Source organism: Gekko japonicus, unplaced genomic scaffold, assembly GCF_001447785.1.
Source record: "Gekko japonicus isolate JY-2015 unplaced genomic scaffold, Gekko_japonicus_V1.1 scaffold893, whole genome shotgun sequence".
Classification (NCBI taxonomy): domain Eukaryota; kingdom Metazoa; phylum Chordata; class Lepidosauria; order Squamata; family Gekkonidae; genus Gekko; species Gekko japonicus.
The window spans coordinates 331,034-355,947 of NW_015170302.1; the positions used below are offsets into that span (position 1 = coordinate 331,034).

The window sequence follows — 24,914 nt, forward strand, 5'->3', positions numbered from 1 at the left end:
TCCACCAGGCCTTTAACTAGCAGCCGCATCCAACAACTGAACTGTGGCAAGGCCCGCTTCCCCCTGGACTTACCGTCAGCAGCCTGCGCCAGCCAGTATAAATGGATTTGATCAGCTGAACGCCAACTCTGACTATACTCCTCTGTGACCATTCCACCATGGCGTATTCTGATTTCTGTGCAACACTACAGCTGCCTACTATGTTATCTATGCAACATTACAACTGCCATCAATATAGCCACTAGCGCTTTATGCCTGTCGGTAATTGCCCAGGACTAAGTAGGATGTTTTATAATTGTGTTTTTATGTGCTTTTGACTCTTTTATGGAAGCCACCCTGAGCCTGCTCTGGCAGGGAGGGTGGGATATAAATTGAATAAATAAATAAATGATAAGAAGGAGCCACCGCAGCTGCAGTTAAAACAGTCAGCCCATAGATGAGAAGAGCTATTCTGAAGCTCATCCTTGTGAAGGGTCTGGCTGCAACCAGTCTGCATTCAGGTCAAAACGAAAATGGGACGACGTTTCGGTCAGCGGGGAAGTTCGGCACGAAATATGGGTCTGTAGTAAAGCGACTTCGTCTGGCAAAAGAGTAATAAAGGAAGGTCTCTTAGGGAAGGCAATATATAAAATCTTTATTTAGGAAAAAAATGCAGATTTTTCTTTCACACGTCCTGAAAAAATTCTATTAATTACAATTTTTTAAAATGTGAATTCTTGTCGCTCTCTTCTGACCCCCCCCACCCCACCCAGATCTTCTAAATCTTCATTTCGCTTCTCTTCGTCCTTCCGCCTCGCCTACTTAACCCCCTTCTGTTCACATCAACGTACTTCATACAGGCAATTAAAAAAAAAAATCAAATGCTTTTACCCTGTTCCTTTTCTTAATTATTGCATTTAAGAAAAAAAAGGAAGAAGTCTTTGTAATCAAGCGAAGCTCCATTTCTACAGCTCAGGAAGTAAGACTGCTCTTCCAAAGAGAACACTCAGCTGTCTAGGAAACCCGTAAGTGACTTGAAAAAAACACACACACATACTTCGAACAGTGACAGCACATAATCAGACCATAAAATTCAAGTGAAAACAGAGATCTGAACAGCTAACTGAACATCCTCCCAGGGGGTGGGGGCTCACCACGTTTGCCTTGTACAGACCCATTGCAACTCAAAAGAGAGAGAGAGAGACAACTCAAAACCATCATTCTAGCTCACAAGATAATTTACAAGCCTTTTAGTGCAGTCGACATCACCATTGAGTTGCTCTTTGCAACGACAAAAAAATCAGAACTGACAACAACACCAGAGGGGTAAAACAACCATGAGAAACTTTCGCAGAACAATCTGAACAGGGGAAAAGAAGGTGAAAGTACATTGCCCTGTCGTCTCCTCCTTCAGAGAACCGAAAAACGATCCAGCGAACCTTCGGCTGCCTCGAGCACGTGTGGCCCGTCTCCTCCCCTCCCTTTTCTTTCCCGTCAAATCAATCTCCACCCTGGCCCTCCGTCTAGCTGACAATGACCGGTTCCTCTGAAGAACTCCACAGAAGTCAACTGTGTCCTACTCTTTTGATTGGGGAGGGGGCAGGCAGTGTAGGGAGGGGGGGAAGCATGACAAACATAAATGTAAACTTTTGACGGCCTGGTCTACGCACACAGCAGGCGGTGGGAGAAGAGTCCTGGGGCAGTAAGACTGCGCCACTTCAGAATGCGGGAAGCAGGTAAACGTTTTTGAAATGGGGGGGGGAACTCCCCTTCAGAGGTGAAGGCCACTGGCAGAGGGAGCACAGACTCGAACCTCTTTCACTGATAGGACCGGCTCCGAATTGGGCGGGGTTGGTGGCAGGTGGGCTAGAAGCCCGCCATTAGACCCTCCAAACCCGCATGCAAATAAGTCACCTGGCAGAGAGGACAAAGCTTGCCTCTGACAGCAAGCCCCGCTCATACCCCGACAGGCTAAAAAGGAACACTAGAGTGACAGTCGGCTCCCTCTGTGTCCCTTTTCCCACCACGAAATGGGAGATTTCCCTAGGGGCCTCGGCAACTCTGGGGAGACCTCCCTCCTTGCTTCCTAGTGGATCGCTCAAATCTCCTTGGTGGCTGTGGGCCCTGCACTGGCATATGTTCCATTATGGCGGCCCTGCTCTCTGATGTGCTATTTGCAGGAGTTAAAAAAAGTGTATGTGTGGAGGGATTGTGCAGTGGTATCATCCTTCCTGCCGTAGTAGGAAAGTCTGCTCCACCATCTCAGCGTTCTTCCAGCTCCTTCCCCTTTACCCGCAGTCCCCGGCTAGAGCAACGGCCGATCACGGCTGTGGAGCCGGGGAGGGAAACTTATCTGCAGAACACGACTTCTTGAACTCTTACCCATTTTACTTATCTTCATCAAAGCCACGCACGGTTTCAAAGAGACGTACGTCCATGACGGAAGCGTTAAAAACGAAGTACAAAGACAGTCTTTTTTAAAAAAAAAACAACAACCACAAACTGAAAAGTGTGCTGAAGGCACCAGAGCAAACGTGCTCGGAATGTCTCCTGCTCTTCTTGTCGGATGCTCGCGTACCGACGGAATGCTCTGTTGCTCGTCATTCTAGCAAAGCAGAGAGTGCATCGGCTTAACTTTTAGTTGGGAGAGGTGAGAGCCATTTTGTGGGGTCTCGCCCCAAGCGAGCAATGTACGCCACGGTTTAGAAGGCAGCAGAAATCCAAGGAGGCCTGTACTGCTAACGGAGACCTGTAAACTGAGGCCAGTCCCCCACCAGCTGGGGCACTAAACGTCCACATGGGGATTGCTTCTCACATTGTGTTTTAAAGATAAAACACACTCTCCGCACACACAGAGAGAAGCTGTGGAACACACAAAACTCCAAGATGAGACCTGCAGGCTTGCTTATGCAATTCCTGAAATCACAGAGCACGCCTCCTAAGGCTGGTTCTAGGATAACAGTGAGGCAGAGCGAAGGTCAAAAGGCAAACTGTCTCTACAAGGAAGACCCCATTCCCTACAGTTCTTGGTGGAGCCCATGGGACAGGCCTCAAATCTGAAAGGCCAGACAGGGACTGCGGCTTCTGAGGACCGACCACATCGACTTCCTGCCCCTCTCGTCCCTGGTGGTACCTCTAAAACTTGCTACAGCCAGAAGAGGGAGCTGCGAATATTTGCAGTATGTGCCCATGGAATTTTTTTTAAACAAAAGTTCAATCCTAGTATTTCTCAGGCACCTTCTTCCACCCTACAAGTTGAGTTCATTCCATGACCGATTCAGGCATTTTGCACAATTCGTCAGGAACATTTTCCATCTCGCAAGTCCCATGGGAACAAGAGGTGCTCGTACGAGAGTGCATAAATGCTCTTGCACACATCTCCCCAGGATTTGCGCGGGAGACATTTCCCATGCTCACTTTTTGAGTTACTGCCTGCCTCTCCAGACTCCCAAAAGGATCCTTGTGTCTTTCAAATGTAATGGGAGAAGTTCCTGAGAATTCGCAATCTTTTAATGGTGCCGTGACATCCAGAGCGGAACCTGCGAGGTTCACCTTGACAGTTCTCTCCATGAAGCCAAAAACATTCACGGAACTGCTCGTTTCAGTCATCACAGAGGAGGTATAACAAACTTAGTGTGAACTATAGGCTGCGTTGACAACAGGGAGGGAATTACAGTGATGACAATGGGAAGAGAATTACAGTGACCACCAATCAAACAAACAAACAAACAAACAAAACCCTTGTTTCTAAGCAGCGGTCAAAATACAGTTCTTAAGTTGAAGAAGGAAAACCAACGTCAAGCAGACAACACATTGTTATCCAGCCTCCTCGTTTTTGCTATAGGTACGTTCTCTCGAAAGTGCACAGAATAACAGGCTTGACAAGCCGAAGAAAATATTTTCTTTTTAGTGCCGTTTCATTCTCCTCGTACGTCTTCCCGACCCGGCAAAATTGTGGCTGATGGAGAAATTTGTGGATCTGCACAGACAATCCCAAGCCACTTTCTTTTGTCTTTAATGAGGTTTCCTCCAAGGTCCTCGCTTTGAAAACAAGTTATCCAGAACACACATCGCACATTTACAAACAGACAAGGAACTCTCTACCTGCCTGGCTGGAAGTGTCTCCCTCTGCCTTCTAACCTTGCCGCACTCCCTCCCGACAGACAGAAAACATGATATATCTGGTCATCAGCAGAACAGACTGATATGAGGTACATCGCTGTCTTATAAAATATATATTATATTGGTCTACTCCCAAGTAGCTACGGGCTTAGAAATACACTTTGTACAGCAAGGGGGCCAACCGCTCGGTGGCTTCCCTGTGAGTCTCCACTAGTGCCGAGGCTTAAAACTCCTCTTCTTCATCGACGGCAAAGTTGTTTTGCTTCTTCCGGACGTTCCAGTGCAAACATTCTGCTAGGCTTTCGAACCAGTCGCTCACGGGGTCTTGGAAGCAGATCGAAGGGAGGGGGTAGCAAGACGTAGTGATGCTGATGCTGCGGGGAACAGGAGGCGATCCGTTAGCAAGGCTCCGGCGGAGGAGAAGAGCCGATCCTAGGACAGGGGTCCCCACCCGTTTCCAAGCCTGTGGGCATCTCTGCCATTGTGAGAGGGTGTGTGGCGAGCCACAGGCTATGGTGTCAAGCAATGCTCCCTCCAAACTGTGGAGTCTTGTGAGCAAAAATCCTACTTTGTGAGTGACTGGCATTAAAGTTGTGAGCCAGTGTTTGCCATGGAGCCATGGGGATTATTAGGAAGGGTATTGAAAACAGATCAGCCAATATCATAATGCCCCTATATAAATCAATGGTGCGACCTCATTTGGAATACTGTGTGCAGTTCTGGTCACCACACCTTAAAAAGGATATTATAGCTTTGGGAAAAGTGCAGGAAATGGCAACTCGAATGATAAAAGGGTTGGAACACTTTCCCTATGAGGAAAGGTTAAGGCGCTTAGGGCTCTTTAGCTTGGAGAGACGACGACTGAGGGGGTGACATGATTGAGGTTTATAAGATCATGCATGGGATAGAGCAGGTAGAGAGAGAGGTACTTTTCTCCCTTTCTCACAATACAAGAACTCGTGGGCACTCCATGAAATTGCTGAGCGCTCGAGTCAGAACGGATAAAAGGAAGTCCTTCTTCACCCAAAGAGTGATTAACACTTGGAATTCACTGCCACAGGAAGTGGTGGCGGTTACAAGCATGGACGGCTTCAAAAGGGAATTAGATAGGCATATGGAGCAGAGGTCCATCAGTGGCTATTAGCCACAAGGTATAGATAGGGGCTCTGGGGCAAGTGATGCTCTGTCTTCTTGGTGCTTGGGGGGGGTCAACAGTGGGAGGGCTTCTAATGTCCTGGCCCCACTGGTGGACCTCCTGATGGCACTGGTATTTCTGGCCACTGTGTGACACAGAGTGTTGGACTGGATGGGCCTTTGGCCGGATCCAACATTGGCATCTCTTATGTTCTTATGGAGCCATCCTTCCTGGGTTAAGACAAAAATGTGTGAGCTGGGGGCTAAAAAACTGTGAGCTAGCTCAGACTAACTCAGTTTAGGGGGAACGCTGGTGCCAAGCCCCAAACGGCTGCCCCAGGAGGCAAGCCAAATGGAACACCCTCCCTCCTCATTCCTCGTGGGAAGAAGGAAACCTTTGAAGGGGGAAATGGAAGCACACACTAAGAAAAGAAGAGGAGACGGGATTTATACCCCCACCCTTCCCTCGGAGTCTCAGAGGGGCTTACAATGTCCTTTCCCTTCCTCTCCCCACAACAGTCACTCTGTGAGGCAGGTGGGGCTGAGAGAGCTCTGATTGAGAACTGCTCTTGAGAGAACGGCTCTGAGAGAACTGTGGCTTGCCCAAGGTCACCCAGCAGCTGCGTATGAAGGAGTGGGGAATCAAGCCCGGTTGTCCCAGATTAGAGTCCCCGCTCCTGGCCACCACACCAAACTGGCTCCCAGACGCTTATCGGCCCTCGTCCTCCCATGGAAAACCATTACATCTGAATGAGGAAAAGTCCGCTTTCTGAAAAGCTTGGTGGGCGCCAAGGGAAGCAACATTTGTCTCTGGAGCCACTGGGTGCCAAAATGTGACATAACACTGGCAGAGCAAGACAGAACATTAGGAACTGGCTGTAGTGGATGTTTGCTGAAGGAAGCAGGAGGGCCTCCCCAAAGAAAGCCGGGTGTTCCCCAGAACTCAGAAGCAGTGCAGCCTTGCCTGTCGCCTCGAATGATAAAAGGGTTGGAACACTTTCCCTATGAGGAAAGGTTAAGGCGCTTGGGGCTCTTTAGCTTGGAGAAACGACGACTGAGGGGTGACATGATTGAGGTTTATAAGATTATGCATGGGAAAGAGCAGGTAGAGAAAGAGGTACTTTTCTCCCTTTCTCACAATACAAGAACTCGTGGGCACTCCATGACATTGCTGAGCGGTCGGGTTAGAACGGATAAAAGGAAGTCCTTCTTCACCCAAAGAGTGATTCACACATGGAATTCACTGCCACAGGAAGTGGTGGCAGCTACAAGCATGGATGGCTTCAAAAGGGAATTAGATAAGCATATGGAGCAGAGGTCCATCAGTGGCTATTAGCCACAAGGTATAGATAGGGACTCTCAGTCTGGGTCAAGTGATGCTCTGTATTCTTGGTGCTTGGGGGGGTCAACAGTGGGAGGGCTTCTAATGTCCTGGCCCCACTGGTGGACCTCCTGATGGCACTGGTATTTCTGGCCACTGTGTGATACAGAGTGTTGGACTGGATGGGCCTTTGGCCTGATCCAACATTGGCGTCTCTTATGTTCTTAAACATGTACATTTATATAAATACCATATCATACTGTAAACATCTCCAACAAATTGCAATTCACTTGCAATTGTGGGTTATACGTGATTGCAGTGGTGCTCTTTTGGCGGTTTGATATATGTTGTTGGGGATGTTTCCAGTATGATAGGATATTTATACAAATTTACATGTTTTAAGGTGTGTCTGCTCCTCCATTACACAGTTTGTTTTGTGTTGACAGTTTCTTACTGTGTATTTTCCCGTTTGCTTTTGGCCTACCTGTCGCCATGGCAGATTTCCTGCCTCTTCCGCCCGTCAAATGACACCCACGCCATGTTCCTGGCATCAGGAGACAGCATGATCTACGGCAAGATAAAACACATGACAAGATCTCAAGACTTTTAGCCTGCAAAAAGGCTGTTTCCCACGGAGCAGTAGAGATCAGAACTATTCAAGGAGTTTCCGTTTTGACAGAAATTGTTACGGGTGTGTAAAGGGGCGCGACAACCAATGTTCCCTCTAAGCTGTGGAGTCTTGAGAGCAAAAATTCTACTTTGTGAGCTACTGGCATTAAAGTTGTGAGCAAGTGCTTTGGCTACTGCATAAATTAGTTTGCTCTGGAGCCATCCTTCCTGAGCGAAGACACAAATGTCTGAGCCGGAGGCTACAAAACTGTGAGCTAACTCGCACTAACTCAGCTTAGAGGGAACACTGGCAACAATACACAATTACACTGCAGCCAGAAGTACACAAATTAATGCAGCCAGAAGTACACAAATTAAAGTGCCCATGAAACTGACTTGTGCTCCTAAGGGAGACTGAAAACATCTGGTGCAAACTTTTGGATTTTTTAGTATAATTTCTTCATATCTCAGTGCCTTCTTCTTAAACCATGATAAAAGAGAGGGCAAAATAAATGCAGTTCTGCTAGGGCAGACTGTTCTGAATCAACATTATTTAAATCAGTAACTGAAGGAGAAGAGGCCATTTTAAAATCAATGATGTAAATCAGACCTATTAAAAGTTACTGTTTAGATGCTTCCTCAATAAAAGTTCACGCCAGGTGACTTTTCCAAGACGCTGGAAAGTTGAGCTAAGTGTTGGCTGACTCTGTTGTGGTCATGTCCAGTAGTTCAAAAATTTTGGAAAAAGAGAATATCAGATCTTAACTGTATGTTAAACTTACAGCTCCCAAGAAGTTGGAAGGTCATTCTTTTATGGTCTCATTTCCGACTTGGTAAGCATTGTTTTAGATCTTATTTTGGCAGCCAAAACGAGAAACAGAATCTTATAGCAAACATGAACACTGAAGATCAGATGAACAAAATTTAGCAAATAGCCAAAATGTCTGAGCTTAAGTAAAATCGTCATCTGAAAGACTGAAGGCAGTTAAAACCCTTTTTCACAACTTGCCTTTGCCCAGCTTAAAAAAAAAAGCCTACAATTTTTAAAATTTTGAATTTTTAAATTAATTTTTTTGGACAGAGTTGTTTTTGCTTTGCTGCATGTGCTGCTTTCTCCTTGTGTGTTAGGTGTCAGATAATAAGGTGAACAAACAAAAGGGTTGTTCTCCCCCACACCCTTTAAAATTCCTTGGTCAGACAAAATAACACAAGGCAAGAGCCTCTGAATTGCAAGTCAGCAACTGGAAGATTTTGGGACACATGCCTGGCCTCTAGGTTAGGGGCTCTTGCTCTGGAGCTGCTGTCTGGCATCTCAGTTGCCCCCCTGGAGGGGAAAGGGAAAGGTTTCCCTTGCTCAAAAGCCAGTCGAATCCGACTCTAGGGGGCGATGCGCATCTCCGTCTCCGAGCTGAAGAGCCAGCACTGCCCAAAGATGTTTCCGTGGTCACGTGGCCGGAATGACTAAATGCCGAGGTGCACAGAACGCTGTTACCTTCCCATTGCAGCGGTACCTATTTATCTACTTGCAATTTCTTGCTTTCAAACTGCTAGGTTGGCAGGAGCTGGGGCCAGAGGTGGGAGCTCAATCCATCACGCGACACTCGGGTCTCGAGCTGCCGAGCAACAGACCTTCCGGTCTGCAACTCAGTGTCTTAACCTACAAAGCAGCCTACAAAAAACGATGGCAGAGCTTGCCAGCTCAGGGGGTTCTCAAAACAGATCTCCAAGAGAACCGGCTGGGTGACCAGAAGCCTTGAGTTGCTCCTTTATGGACAGAGCTGCTAACTGCTCCAGCAGAACACGATATTTCCATGAGATTTAAACGTATTTGGGCACAATACGTGGGCTGCTTTGTTTAGTTATGTACAGGGGTCATTTCCTGCAGGAGCGCACAGGAGCGGAGCTACAGCAGTTAAGAGCCCAGGGGGCGGGCACATGCAACAAGCCCCACCCCCTGCTCTCAGCAGCCCTCAGTCAGAGCAAGAAGCAGCCAGGTAAGTTGCAGAGCTCCCCCCCCCACCCCGGCTCCCTGGTCCAAAACAGTCCAGTGGCACCTTTAAGACCAAGTTTTATTCAGGTACAAGCTCTCCCTCCTCTGTGAAGGCAGATCTGCACATCCCCCCCCCATAGCTAGCAATCCAAAACAGTCCAGTGGAGCCTGAGCGGTGGGTGTTGCCTTCTGACACACTTCCGGTGATGTCAGGGGGTGTGGCATATGCAAATAAGTTATGCTAATAAGTTATGCTAATGAGCTCCTGCACCTCTTTTTCTACGAAATGACCCCTGGTTATGTAACACCTGGCTCAGGTTGGTACGTGTGTGTTTGTTTGTTCCAAGGGAAGAAAGTTAAAGGGACCAACCTTTAGTTCAACTCCAGCTGGAACCACAATGGGCCGGAAGGAGAGCGAATGTGGGCAGATGGGGGTGATCATGATTGCTGGAACGTTCGGGTGGATCATTGAGGCTCCCGCCGCGGCTGCGTATGCTGTGCTGCCCGTTGGGGTGGAGACAATGACTCCTGATGCCGAGGAACGAACAAAGAAAGAGTCATTTGCATTCGTGGCTCTCTGATTCTCTGGGGTCAGGGCAGATCAAGCCGTTCCCTTTCCTGTAGATCTGGTGATGTCCCCAAGCCAATGCAGCCCACCAACTGCATCATAGGCTTATTTATTTATTTAGAACATTGATATGAACACATGAAGCTGCCTTATACGGAATCAGACCATCACTCCACCAAGGTCAGTATCCTCTACTCGGACTGGCAGCCGCTCTCCAGGGTCTCAGGAGGAGGTCTTTCGCATCGCCTACTGCCTGGTCCTCTTTAACTGGAGATGCCGGGAATCGAACACGGGGCCTTCTACGTGCCAAGCAGAGGCTTCACCACTGAGCCACAGCCCCTCCCCTGCCCCCCCTTCAACCCAAATAGGGTCCCCAGTTTTTTCCTTTTTTAATGTTTATTATTTGCAAATTTTAATCAGCCGAGGAGACAACATTAACATAAAAGTCACCTTGCAGAAGTAAAGCCAAACAGATACACCATTTGAGCTACTCATACACACCACCGGGTACACAGCTTAGAAAACAAGAGCCAAGGACACAATTTATACAATTCTTTGCAGAACATCTCATCTGCCATAAAAAGGGAAAACTTCCGATGGATGGATGGATGGATGGATAGATGAAGAAGAGGAGGAGGAGGAGATTGGATTTATACCCCACCCTTCACTCAGAGTCTCAGGGCGGCTTACAAACTCCTTCCCCTCCCCACAACAGACACCCTGTGAGGTAGGTGGGGCTGAGAGAGCTTTTTCAAGAACTGCCCTTGAGAGAACAGCTCTGAAAGAACTTATGACTGACCCAATGTCACACCAGCAGCTGCATGTGGAGGAGTGAGGAATCAAACCTGGTTTTCCCAGATTAGAGTCTGCACACTTAACCACTACACCAAACCGGCTAAATTGGATAAATAAAGTGTAAATATTCAAATGCATCAATAATGTGTAAATATTCAAATGCATCAATCTAAACTGATGGCAAGCACATTTTAGGACGTGGGCTTTAATCTTTGTTGCAGTCAAAATTCCATGAGTCTATAGAATTGGTGAATCTTTTTTTAATAACTATTTTTCTTTTGCTGCTGCCAGGACCTACAAAACTGGCATCGGCGTGTGCCTGTCAAAGCCCTGGAAGGCCACCATTCCCAGCTGGCGGGTTCAGTTTGGTTTAGTGGGTTGCAGGCCTACCTGTCAGTAACCCCTGTGAGGCAGGGGTTATTGTTATGCCCATTATACAGATGTGTGCGTTGAACGCCTGTCTTTCAATGGTGTCCAGGATGAGAGAGAGAAACTTGGCCAAGGCCACTTGGGTGGATTTGCTACTCAGAAATGCACGTGTGGACTACAAAGGCTCAGGGGTTATTGAAGTACTACTGTGTCAAAAGATTGCAGTTCGCCTCCTAAGCTCCTTCTCCTGGCACTGGCCGTCAAAGCTTATCAGGCGGCTGTTGTTGGGAAGGATTCTCTCTGCCCTGGATCCCGGAGCACCAGTGACCTTGAAAGCATACAGAGCTAAGCTCATCATCTGACAGTGTGAGGAAGCTTCCATTCGTTCCATAAACAAAGCCAAAAGAGATCAAGGTTCACAGGTAAAACAACCAGAACAGAGGTACTTGAGAGCAACAGCAGAACAGAATGGCTAAAATATTGTAGCAAAAACCTCAAAAGCCCCCATTTAAATCTTGCTTCTGCCATGAACATGAAGAAGAAGAGGAGGAAGAGATTGGATTTATTCCCCACGCCCTTCACTACCTTGGAGAAGTCTCAGAGCAGTTTACAATCTCGTTTCCCTTCCCCTCCCCACAACAGACACCCTGTGAGGTCAGTGGAGCTGAAAGAGCTCTCTCAAGGACTGCTCTTGAGAGAACAGCTCTGAAAGAACTTGTAATTGACCCAGGGTCACATCAACAGGTGCAAGTGGAGGAGTGGGGAATCAAACCCGGTTCTCCCAGATCAGAGTCCGTGTTCCTAACCACTGCACCAAACTGAGCAGGTAAGACAAGCCACGCTCTCTTCTGCTTCCACCCCTGCCTCCCCAGCTGCACTACAAGGATAAGTAGCGCCAAGCTTACTAGGATCCGTTGAGAACACTTGGGACGCACACAAGCACTATTTTTTTTGCTAATGTTATGTAAATCCACAAAAATCCCAATCTATGTAAATCCCAAAAGTTTCTAAGATGATGAGCGCCTCTGTTCCATACACCCTCGAAGACAAGTGTTAGCGCACCGGGCCACCCCCCCCCCCCCCACTAAGTGTTCTGTAAAAGCAAGCCACTGAGTCCCAGTTCCATTCCAGACCGGGAAAGCAGCTCTGCTTCTTCGGCAAGCAGAAACTGACTCACCATCTCCTTGCACGGTGGTGATAAGATGCCCGTCTAGAAAGACGTCCACGTTGGAAAGATATGACGAAGGGCCCCGATCGACTACGACTTCGTTCAGGACCTGCCGACAGCAAATATGTTCCAGTTGGTAACTTACAACAGGAGTTAAATATTTTGACACAGCTGTCTTGAACACAGAAATTTTGTCCATTGACTTCATCTGTACACTGCTTTCGGCATATCAGGGTTTTTAAAAAAGAAATCTTGCTTTTTAACTGTCAGCACTCAAGGTGGCTTGCAAAGAAGCTGCTACACATTTCAAATGAATACTAAGGTGTTTTTTTTCTTTCGTTTTTTACATGTACTCCACTGGGTTTTTAATGTCAATACACAAATCAGAGAAAGACGCAACAGGAAGAGGCCTCAGTACTAAACCATTCCTGAAGAATAATAAAAAAAACACAGCTCAAGGAGAATATAATCTGATAAACATAATTCTATTTATTTCAATCTCATTTATTTATTTCTATCCTGCTCTCCCCCACTAATATGGGGCTCAGAGCAGGTTCCAACCAATGCTCCCTCTAAGCCAGCGGTTCTCAACCTGTGGGTCGCGACCCCTTTGGGGGTCGAACGACCCTTTCACAGGGGCCGCTTAAGACCATCGGAAAACACAAATTGTTTTTGTGATTAATCACTATGCTTTCATTATGTTCAATTTGTAACAATGAAAATACATCCTGTATATCAGATTACGATTCATAACAGTAGCAATATTACAGTTATGAAGTAGCAACAAAAATAATTTTATGGTTGGGGGTCACCACAACATGAGGAACTGCATTAAAGGGAAGGTTGAGAACCACTGCTCTAAGCTGTGGAGTCCTGTGAGCAAAAATTCTACTTTGCGACCCACTGGCATTAAAGTTGTGAGCGAGCGACTTGGCTACTGCAGAAATCAGTTTGCTCTGGAGCCCTCCTTCCTGAGCGAAGACAAAAAGGTGTGAGCTGGAGGCTAAAAAACTGTCAGCTAGCTCACACTGACTCAGCTTAGAGGGAACGCTGGTTCCAACATACAATAAATAGAACGTATGTAAGAGTTGAACATATCAATAAAAACAATTCCAGCTGTTCCTAAGATGGCCCATACAACTGCTATAGTGCTGCCCCCGGGGAGAGAGAGGAGGAGGGAGAGGTAGCAGATCTGTATGGATGCGCTCATCCATACGCTTGGCGGCATCTCTCCACCACTCTTTGTCCAAAGGGGTGCCATTCAGGGCACCACCCTCTCCATTTTAGCCTCGCAACAACCCAGCGAAGTAGGTTTGGCTACGAGAGAGGCACAGGCCAAAGGTCACCCAGTACGTTTAGCAGCTGAGCAGAGGATTTGGGAGCCAGGGAGGTGTGGGGGCTAGAGCGTTACATTGCTGTGTCCACATCCCCACGGCAGTCTTGACCTTCACTGAACGACCTCGGGCCAGTCCCTTCTCCCTCTCCGCCTAAGCTGACTCCCAAGGTTGTCGCCAGGATAACAGGCATGCTATTTTGAATTCCTGAGAGGAAGGGCAGGATAAAAATGTGACAGGTATCAGTCAGGCAGACCCTGACGGATCAACCCCAGATCTCCCCACCCAGCAGTCCAGCCATACCACTTTCTCAGTTTTGGAACTTTCTGTTCCCTTCCCCCAACCCTTTCATATTAGCTTTAGGTTCCGTTGTTTAAAGAGGAAGCAAACTCCCGGCCCGATCCTCCTTTTCCAAGCCACTAACCTGATATTGCATGACTTGCTTGAACATTTCCTTCTCTAGGCTCGGGGACATGACTCCGTTTTCTTCGATCCCGTTCTGGATCGCCGTCTTCTTCTCTCGGTGTTCCTTGACCACTTTCACTTTGAGCCTGCTCCGGAGAACAAGTGCCGCGTTGCCTACAAATGGGGACAGGATAGGCTGAAGCGGCATCTTTTTAAAAGTAAAAGCAACCTGACTCGGATGGCCCCGACTCAGATGGCCCAGGACGACCTGAACTGGCAAGGAGAGGGCGCTGAATTTAGCCTCTGAGACTCGGGATATACAGTGTTGGAAGTGGAATCCACACGGCAGCGGCTTCTGTCGCTTTAAATCAAGGTCCAAAGACAACAAAACTGGGGCCAATATCAGTCCAATAATACACTCTTAAACATTAGTTATGTATGCTGATACAGTTACTTTTATACTTGATTATAGTATCTAAGTATACAAAATATTCACAAGGTATACAACCTAATCATACAATATCTTAATGTTATACAATAACACGGTAATACAACAAAATATCAATTGCTGCCAACCGCTAGAAGATACTAGTGGAATTCCAAAACACGTGCTGTTAACAGTCAAAAGAATGTAGAGCTTCTTGACAAAGCAGCCGGCTTATGCTTGGTTTCGTCTCTTAACTTCCTCAGAAGCAACGTTAACTGGTATGGTGTATGAATTTTCTTTATGTTGTAATGTTATTTTCCTGGTTTCTAAAGACTCTTCTCAAGAGTTGCTACATTTAATATAGGGACTAGCCCTTATTTCCTTAAACCATATCTCATGTGGGACCTGTCCTTGATAGACTAAGCTTCGAAGCCAAAAAGGTCAAGGGCCAGTATTAAGTTATGCCTTCGCACGATTGACCAAAGCACTTACCTTCTATGACCTGAGTGACTTGAGACTGAAAGTTCTCAAAATTGAAGGGGGTAAGAAATCCAAGCGATCCCAGGTGGAAAGCCATAACCGGAGGTACACTGCCCTGTCCACAAGAAAATGACAACAGTGGTCAGAAACGGTGGAAACGCCACACGAGCTGCATGCTGTCAGCTATGCTGCCATAGGGGTTGGGAAGGTTATTCTGTGTCTTGTTAATAGCTATTGCATTCCTTTCCCTTTCGCTATCCCTTGGCTGTAACACTTATCTCTACAGATGTGCAGGAGGACGTTGTATTGCCTAGAGGTCTCTCATCCTTCGTGAGAGATTCCCGGTTCCCAGCTTTCGCCACCTAACGGTTACCTAAGTCTGCCCGCGCACGGAAGGGTGCCTTATTGGCCCATGCTATGGGGGGTGGGGGGTGCATACGAATGCCCTATATCCCACCTGGTTTTATGGTTTGCCGCCATTCCTAACTGTGACTATGTTACTGCATCTATAGCTTTGCAATAAAAGTATAACCGTTTCTGAATGCGTGTACTTCGTTGTGAGCTGTGGGTTCTGACACATGCAAGCAAGAGCCCTCTCTCTGCCAGAAACCCTAGAGAGTGGCTGCCAGTCAAGGCTGCACCAGACAGCCTGACTCCATACACAATGCAATTTCATAAGAAAAAGAAGAGGAGGAGGAGGGAAAGGAGACTGGATTTATACCCCGCCCTTCACTACCCGAAGGAGTCTCAGAGTGGCTTACAATCTCCTTTCCGTTCCTCTCCCCGCAACAGACACCCAGTGAGGTAGGCGGGGCAGCGAGAACTTTCAAGGACTGCTCGTAAGAGAACAGCTCTGAAAGAACTTGTGACTGACCCAAGGTCACACCAGCAGCTGCATGTGGGGGAGTGGGGAATCAAACCCGGTTCTCCCAGATTAGGGAGTCTGATTCAACTGGCTTGTGAGCAAAGGGAACCTTTAACTTTAACAGATGCCAGGACCAAACTGGAACAAGAAGCTTAGTTTATACGGTCACCATTTGTTTGGGTTTAATTCTGGAGGGAAACACAGTGAAGGAAATCAATATATATGAAAATCTGAGGCAGATGGACAGATCTACCCTTCTTAATTGTGGGATGCCCAGAGTCATTAACTGGGAATTAGATAATCATGGGAAAGCGAACGCCTGCATGAGCCAATTGCATGCATCCTAGAGAGGAGGTGGGGGGCTACTGGAAGCAGGGTGTTACTTCATGGTGGCAACTGGATTGTGTAAGACCCTCCCCCCGCACTGTCCCAGCATATGCACCAAACACTTACAATGTTACGCTTTAGGTGTTAATTTAAAAAGTTTTTCATTTCCCCCATCTGATCTGGGGAATGCATATGCACCAAACACTTAAAATGTTACGCTTTAGGTGTTAATTTTAAAAGTTTTTCATTTCCCCTATCTGATCTGATCGGGGGCTATGCTTTAATTTCAATGGATTTTTATTTGTTGCCAGAACTGCTTGTTTTTTTATTGTCCTACTTTATTGAGATGAATTGTTTTAAAATATCTGTCGCAAGCTGCCTTGGAGGCCGAACCCTGGCAGAAAGAGCCGCTATCGTGGAGGGTATCGGAGGATAGCAAACAGTGAGCCATTGTCTTTATTCTGCTCTGTGGCTTGGACACTGCCCATGCTGTGATAACTGTATCGTTTTATTATGTTTTTGCAAGTTTCAGGCTGGTTTTCGTAGCAACGTGAAGCACAGACTCTTTTAGAAGAGAAAGTGGGATGTCTTTGTAAATAGACAAAAACGAACTATCAGATGGGATTGGCCCAGGAGAGAAAATCAACCGGACTAGTCTCAACTCACCGGGAAGAGCGAAGAAGCATACAGTAGGGTCCCGTCACCTCCCAGGCAAATGATGAAATCTATCTGATTGGAGATATCATCATAATCTAGAATAAGAAAGTTTGAAAGAAATTAAGTCCCGTTCACCGATGGAAATACAGTACTGTAAATGACGGTGGTGTGGAAAAACCTTTTTGGAGACCGGTGAGCTTTTAGCCTAACCCTTACCATTCAACCAAGCCAACTCAGTGGCATCCCTCTCATTTATGGAATAAATGGAGAACCAAACTGGAACATCCCAATGGTCCATCCATCCCAGTATCCTGTTTCCCACAGTGGAAATACCAGATGCTCCCAGAAACACAAGGAGAAGCAACTAGAGGCCAAAAGTCTCCCTTTGTTATCACCTCCCTCCCAGCACAGATATTTGGAAAACTTCTGCCTCTGAACACGGAGGTTCCATTTCATCCTTCTGGCTGACAGCCATCGATTGACCTCCCCGCCAGGGTTCCATCTAACCCTTTTAAAAAGCCATCTCTAAGGGCCAAGCTGCATGTCACGTCTGCAACGTGACAGCCATGGGGACTTTTCAGAAGGAAAGCAGGGAACTCAATTTAAAAGCAAGGCAGCGGCCTGGCTTGGATTGAGACCATACCACAGGCAGTGTTCCCTCTAAGCAGGGCCGGCTCACCCACTAGGCGAACTAGGCATTCGCCTAGAGGGCCAGGCCCTGGATGGGGTGCCGAACTGTGCCTCCCCCCCCCCGCCAAAAGCCCATGTGCTATTGCTGCTCCCAGCCACATGACATGGGGCACGCGAAAGGGGAGCGCAAGGCCGCCTCGCCTTCCCCCTCCGCCCGGGGTCAGCTTTTGTAAATCGAAATGTGGGGTGTTTTGGTTTGGGTGCCTGGAAACCTCGCCACCTCCTCCTCGCTTACCTAAAGGGGGACAGAAGTAGGATTTCCTTCTCTCCAGGCTCCGCCCTTGAGGTTGGCAACCCCATAATTGGGTGCGCGGGGGGCGCCAGAAGGTAGCCCCGCCTAGGGTGCAAAAAAACCCTCGGGCCAGCCCTGCCTCTAAGCTGAGTGAGGGTGAGCTAGCTCACCATTTTTTACCCTCCGGCTGACACCTTTTTGTCCCAGGCTCAGGAAGGAGGGCTCCAGAGAACACTAATTTATGCAGCCGCCAAATCGCTCGCTCACAACTTTCATGCCAGCAGCTCACAACGTAGAATTTTTGCTCACAAGACCGCACAGCTTAGAGGGAGCACTGACCGCAGGGACAAGGGACGCCTGCCTCCCCCCTGTTCCATTTCCCTAACTTAAACAACCCTGGGAGCATTATTTGTCCACTGGAAGGCTCTATCTGTGAGCATTTTAATATCTGACGAAGGGAGCTTTGACTCTCAAAGGTTTCTACCCTGAAAATCTTGTTGCTCTCTAAGGTGCTACCTGCTTGTTTGGCAAAAGTGCAGCTTGCCCTTTTGGGACAAATACTGCCTCCCCCCCCCCAGTGGCTGTTTTGGGGAAATGGCACGGGGGAAGGCAGGAGCTTCGCCTCCCCCTGTGCCACAGTCCTGATCTGAATCAGGTCCCTGTGGCACTTCTAAATTGAGCTTCCACAGGGAATTGCCACTACATCCTACTGCAAGTCCCCATGGCGATCATGTGGAAGATGCAGGGGGTCGTTTGGATCTAAGCTAGTGCATATACCTACAGCAGTGGTGGCGAACCTATGGCACGGGTGCCAGAGGTGGCACTCAGAGCCCTCTCTGTGGGCGCGCGTGCCATCGCCCCAGCCAAGCCTAGACCCTCATTAAAGTGTCGAATTCTCTGCCAAATAATTTTAAGTCAATGAAAGCATTTGGGATTGCTTTCCTTACTCTGTTTGGATCATCTTAAGTTAATGTATGGGTTGTTTTTTCTAAAGTAAAACCTCAGTATTCAGGTTAAATGGCCGTGTTGGCACTTTGCGATCAATAAGTGGGTTTTGGGTCGCAGTTTGGGCACTCGGTCTCTAAAAGGTTCGCCATCACTGACCTACAGCTTGTGACAAGGGGTCCCATAAGCTACTTACGTACTGTGTGAAGAAAAATATTTGCCCCCCCTTTTTTTTGGCCTGTCCCAAATCTACTCCCCATCAACTTCCCTGTGTGTCCCCTAAGCTCTAGCATTACGGGAGAGGGAGCACGTCCCTTAAGCAACCAGCCGTGACCAAGACTTCCAGACATGTACAGAACCCTTTCCCCCTCCCCCACTGAGCCACTGCAGACAGTCCTTACTTATCAGGAATTAAGGAGGAAGGTGCTGTTCCAACACACACGGGGCAGGACTCCCGACCAATGCCCCCTCTGAGCTGTGGGCTCTTGTGAGCAAAAATTCTCCTTTGTGAGCGACTGTCATTAAAGTTGTGAGCGAGCGATTTGGCTACTGCATAGATTAGTTTGCTCGGGAGCCCCATCCTCCCTGAGCGGAGACAGAAATGTGTGAGCCGGAGGCTAAAAAGCTGTGAGCCGGCTCACACTAACTCAGCTTAGAGGAAACACTGGATGGAAGTCCAAAGAGGCAGCCGTGGGGATGCAGGCGGGAAAAAAGTAAAGCTTTGGATTGGGGCTTCAGTGTTAAGGAGGGTGAAGAGGGGAGGGAAACCCCATTTCCCAGATACAATTCCCCACCCATGAGTGGCCTGTAGCCCCAGAATGGAGGAAGAAAAATAGACAACCAACGTTTCCCCCCCACCCCCAGCAGAGGTAACAGCGGAGAAGGATGGTGGCTCTCTGTTTGGGAAAGGGTGCTGGAAGAGCAGGGGGTTAAATTGCCCCACAAGGCTCCCCCTAAACTGTGGCGTCTTGTGAGCAAAAATTCTTCTTTGTGAGCGACTGGCGTTAAAGTTGTGAGCGAGCGATTTGGCTCCCGCATCGATTCGTTTGCTCTGGAGCCCCATCCTCCCTGAGCGGAGACAGAAACGTGTGAGCTGGAGGCGAAAAAGCTGTGAGCCGGCTCACACTGACTCGGCTTAGAGGGAACGCTGGTCCCCCCCGACTCAAGGCAGTTGGCGTCCGACAGTGTGACCGCTACCTTCGCTGAAAGTGCAAAACTTTTTCTTCACTGGTCCAAAACTGTCGTCGTTTGTGATGGCCGGGTCCTCTAGCACCTTCTTCTCTACGTAAACGATCATGTTGTTCACCTAAGCAGGAGAAGCAGAGGGAGCGAACCGGATAAAACAATCTAACGAATGAGAGACGGCCTAGCCACTTAAAAACGGGGATGTCTGACTGACGGTGATGCATCCTCCCAGAACACCCCAATTTTGTCTGCCCCCACCCCAAATTTTAATCAAGATATGGTATGAATATTGCTCAGTATTTCTCTAGTAAGGAAAAATAAGCAATAAAACTAGGGGAGGAGGGAAAGGGAGCTGTCCTATATTCCCCTGTGCTTAAAAGGTAAAGGAAAAGGTTCCCTTGCTCGAAAGCCAGTTGAATCCGACTCTAGGGTTGCAGTGCTCATCTCCGTTTTAAAGCCGAAGAGCCAGCGCTGTCCGAAGACGTTTCCGTGGTCATGTGGCCGGCATGACTAAACACCAAGGCACACGGAACGCTGTGACCTTCCCACCGAAGTGGTACCTATTTATCGACTTGCAATTTCTTGCTTTCGAACTGCTAGGTTGGCAGGAGCTGGAACTAGAAATGGGAGCTCACTCCATCATGCGGCACCCGGGTCTCGAACTGCTGAACTACTGACCTTCCACAGCCTGCAGTTCAGCGTCTTAACCACTTGAGCCACCGCAGCTCCTTTTTGCCTCTGTGCTTAAGTGCCTGCAAATTATCTGCAGCCATCCCTGGCTAGCATCACCCCTAGTCTCAATCCACCTGCCTGCCTCCCCTACAGAATGGCCAAGGTCCACTGCATGATGTATTAATGTATGCTGCCGCGCTGATTTAAAAACAGATTTAACTGGGAGGGACCGTGGCTCAGTGGTAGAGCATTTGCTTGGCTGGCTGAAAGTCCCAGGTTCAATCCCCGGCATCCCCAGTTAAAAGGACCAGGCAACAGGTGATGTAAAAGACTTCTGCCTGAGACCCTGGAGAGCTGCTGCCAGTCTGAGTAGACAATACTGACATTGATAGCCCAAACGTCTGATTCAGTATAAGGCAGCTTCATATGTATTCATGTGTATCCTTACTCTTTGGGGAGGGGCTGTGGCTCAGTGGAAGAGCATCTGCTTTACATGCAGTAGGTCCCAGGTTCAATCCCCGGCATCTCCAGTTAAAACGATCAGAGGATGGGAAAGATCCTCTGCCTCAGATTCTGGACAGCCGCTGCCAGTCAAAGTAGACAATACTGACTTTGACGGGACAAGGACCTGATTCAGTATAAGGCAGCTTCATGTGTTAATTTCTAAAGACTCAGGGGGAAGCGGCGACAGATCCTGTACTCACTAGCAGACCTTTCACAAGGCATCACCAAAAGGCACAAAAAGAGAAGTGCCAGAAAATTGAGTGTAACTCCCCGTGGGACATATATGGGGCTTCTGGGTATGATTTGATAGGGCAAGCTTGCTGAAATGAAGCAGGACTGTGCCCGGTCAGTGGTTGGAGGGCAGACTGGCTGGGAGGCCTCTGCATGCTGCCAGGGGGAGGAAAGGCAAGAGATACAGATGAAAAATAAAGCAAATCCCGCAAGGAGAACATCCTGGAGAACATGCTTCTCCCGGGGCACTGCAGCATGGGTACAGCCACAAAGGCAAAACCAGTCTGACCAGCCCCACGTGCTTTTTCGTGGAGCAATAAACTCTGTGGGTTTTACCAGAAACGAAGGAGACAGTACGTGTGAAAACTCTGATCGGGATCTCCCGAAGTGTTTATGGGTTTTTTTTTTAACTAATTAGCAGCCCCACATGGCTGTTTTGAAGAATAATGAAGTGTGTGAATGTGGAGGGGTGTGTGTGTGTTAAACCTTTCTTCCCTTGCCACTTCTCCGATGTAAATTTTCCAAGTTCCTTGAAGCTGGAATTAAATGGGCGTGTGTGTTTGTGGAGAGAGGTGGAGATGCCATACCCGTCTTCCACCTCCTTCTACAGGGGGTGGAGATTTAGTGGAATGGAAGAGGCAAGGAAGGAAAGAGGCAGAACACCCCCGTCTCTAGGCAAGTGCCACTTCCCCTCTTTTCAAGCAGCCCCAGAGCTGCTAAATTAGGTTGGTTTTCGTTTTGTTTTAAAAAATGGGAAATCAACCTTATCTATCTCACAGGTTTTTTTTTTAATAAGGGTGACAAGTTGGAGAGAGCCACGTTCAGAAAGGACAAGGTAAAGAGAATCGTGTTCAAAAGGACGTGGACAGAACGGAGCGGGTACAGAGGAGGGTGACGAAGATGACCGGGGGCCCTGGAGACCAAGAAGCCCTGCGAGGAAAGGCTGAAGGCCTTGCGCACGTTCAAGTCTGGAGAAGAGGAGGTTGAAGGGGGGACATCGTTGCTCTCTATGAGTCTCTGGAAGGCTGTCAGCTAGCGGAGGGCAGGAAACCTGCGGGACCTCCTTTTCCCGTATGTTCCCCCAAGAACACTGAGATCTGAGTTGCAGAATCGTTTAGTCCCCCCTGGCCCTAGGGACGCTAAGTTAACAGTGACAAGAACCAGGGCGTTTTCCCTAGCTGCACCAGTATGGTGGAATCAGCTCCCAACCGAAATCCGCGCTCTGCGGGATCTCCACCAATTCCGCAGAGCGGTAAAGACTGAGCTGTTCCGTCAAGCGTTTAATAGCCCAGATCAATCATTCTAGCACTTTATATGGATGGCCGCCATGTGTAAACTGTACTGCTCTAATTGTAATTTTACTGTTAATAATTTATATTGGTTGTTATTGATTGTTTTTAGATGTACTGTATACATTTTTACTGGTTTTTAATTGTTGTAAGCTGCCCTGAGCCGCTTCGGCGGGAGGGCGGGATAAAAATCTAATAAATAAATAAATAAACTGTTCCTGGTTGGCAGCAAAGGATAGAACTCGCAATAATGGGTCTAAATTACGGGCGGAAAAGTACCAGCGGGATATTAGGGAAAAAATGTTTTAGGTTAAAAGTAGTTCAGCAGTGGAATCGACTGCCCAGGGTGGTGGTGAGCTCCCCCTCCCTGGCAGTCTTCAAGCAGCGGCTGGATGAACTGTTTTGTCAGGGATGCTTTAGGCTTTTCCTGCACTGAGCAGGGGGCTCGACTAGATGGCCTGTATGGCCCCTTCCGACTCCTGTGATTCTATGTACGCTGCCCCGATCTCCACCAAAGAAGAATGGGATTAAAAACAGGACAGAGTTTTCAAGATTCAGGGACAGTTTCACATTCATAAGGGCCAGAAGCCTGATCACTGTTATTATTTCAAATGAAAGCGAAGATTCTCGGGATGCGTAGAATAGAATCACAGAATCAAAGAAGTCAGAAGGGGCCAGACGGGCCACCTAGCCCAACCCCCTGCTCAAGGCAGGATCAGCCTGGAGCATCCCTGACAAGCAGGGCTTTTTTTGTAGAAAAAGCCCAGCAGGAACTCATTAGCATAATAGGCCACACCCAACAGCAGAAACTCATTAGCATATTAGGTCACACCCCTGACAGCACAGCTCATTCGCATATTAGGCCACACTCCATACCTTCCCTTGGCTTGTCTGGGCAAGCCGGCCCTCGGACAGGCTGGGGAAGGCACGGGGAGGCATTTAAATGCCTCCCCGATCCTTCCAGGGGGGCCCTGGCCCGCCCGCCTTGGAGGATCGCTCTCCAGGCCTTCCCTCTAGCCACGCACGCAGAGGGTTTGGCTGTAGTGGGCGTGGCCAACTCTGAAGCCAGCTGGAACTCCGTTTCTCTGCGTTCCTGCCCAAAAATAGCCCTGCTGACAAGTGTTTGTCCAGCCGCTGCTTGAAGACTGCTAGTGAGGGGGAGCTCACCACCTCCCTGGGCAGCTGACTCCACTGTTGCGCAACTCTTGCTGTCAAAAAGTTTCCCCCAATATCCAGCCGGTACCTTCCCGCCCTTGATTTAAACCCCTTATTGTGACTCCTATCCTCTGAACATAAGTACATAAGAGAAGCCGCTACCATCAAATACACATCCACTTGCTCTTTGAAGAAGTCTATTGTTAGAGGCCAAGGATGTTGATAAGAGTGGAGGTTCAGATGTTTGGTCACCAGGCATCTGCATTAGAGGTCCCGATGGTGCTGTCAAGGCTTAAAGATTCTGTCTTCCCCATGGTTTAGTAAGACCAGAGGGTAGGGGACTGACATAAGAGAAGCCAATGTTGGATCAGGCCAATGGCCCATCCAGTCCAACACTCTGCCAACACAGTGTCCAAAAATACCACGTGCCATCAGGAGGTCCAGCAGTGGGGCCAGGACACTGGAAGCCCTCCTACTGTTGCCCCCCCCCCCAAAGCACCAAGAATAAAGAGCATCCCTTGCCCCAGACTGAGAATTATGAACATAAGGGAATCCAATGTTGGATCAGGCCAATGGCCCATCCAGTCCAACACTCCGTGGCCAAAAATACCAGGGGCCATCAGGAGGTCCAGCAGTGGAGCCAGGACACTAGGAGCCCTCCCACTGTTGCCCTCCCCCCCCCGAAGCACCAAGAATACAGAGAATCACTGGCCCCAGACCGAGAGTTCCTATCTATACCTTGTGGCTAATGGCCACTGATGGACCTCTGCTCCATATGCTGATCTAATTCCCTCTTGAAGCCGTCCAACAGGAACAGCTCCCTGCCTGGGGTTTTAGCTTCACAGCAAAGGAGCTCAACCCACCTCTGAGAGGTACGTGCAGAGATCTTTGAAGGGCTGCAGGAGGCTGGCGTCGCGGATTTTTTTGATAACAAGGACACTCTTGGGAGGTTTGTTCCATGTCAACCGCTGGCTTGCTGGGTCTTGTATGTGCCTGTAAATACCAATCAGAAAAGAATGACCTGAGACATTGAGAGAAACGAGGAGCGGGTGGGGGGACGCGCCTGTATGTTGTTTTGCTTCTCCTTTTCTTTGTTTCTGCACAGACACATGGGGGGGGGGATGGGTCAGCGTAAGCAGTGTAAGCATTCAGCAGAATTAATCAAACGTCTCCTGAACGGCGTCATTTCGGGATGCAGGCAGGAGCTGTGGTTGCACAGAAAGTTAAGAGAAAAAGCTGGGATCTGAGAAGGGTCTGCAGTTCCTATCTTCCCCTCTGCCGAGAACTCAGTAGGTAGAAGAAGAAGAAGAGATTGGATTTATACCCCGCCCTTCACTACCCAAAGGCTTACAAATTCCTTTCCCTTCCCCTCCCCACGACAGACAGCCTGTGAGGTAGGTGGGAGCTGAGAGAGCTCTGACAGAAACGGCTCTTTTTCAAGAACAGCTGTGCCAGAACTGC

General features: G+C 48.4%; 1 protein-coding gene and 1 non-coding gene across 3 annotated transcripts in view; one reads left to right on the forward strand and one right to left on the reverse strand.

Moving 5' to 3' along the window:
• Window positions 1-726: 726 nt before the first annotated feature.
• The window catches only part of NADK (NAD kinase), a 63,343-nt gene continuing 39,155 nt past the window's right edge, over window positions 727-24,914 (reverse strand). For both annotated transcript variants that reach the window (XM_015417957.1, XM_015417959.1), the window contains 9 exons: window positions 24,317-24,446; window positions 19,615-19,723; window positions 16,560-16,645; window positions 14,714-14,816; window positions 13,814-13,968; window positions 12,065-12,164; window positions 9,526-9,683; window positions 7,041-7,123; window positions 727-4,475 (listed from right to left, as the gene is read on the reverse strand). In XM_015417957.1, coding sequence (XP_015273443.1) covers window positions 4,325-4,475; window positions 7,041-7,123; window positions 9,526-9,683; window positions 12,065-12,164; window positions 13,814-13,968; window positions 14,714-14,816; window positions 16,560-16,645; window positions 19,615-19,723; window positions 24,317-24,446 — 1,075 coding nt within the window. In that variant the 3' untranslated portion in view covers window positions 727-4,324. The remainder of the gene's footprint in view (window positions 4,476-7,040; window positions 7,124-9,525; window positions 9,684-12,064; window positions 12,165-13,813; window positions 13,969-14,713; window positions 14,817-16,559; window positions 16,646-19,614; window positions 19,724-24,316; window positions 24,447-24,914) is intronic.
• On the forward strand, window positions 20,733-20,804 carry TRNAV-UAC. Its single transcript has one exon. It is a non-coding gene; the product is annotated as a tRNA-Val (tRNA).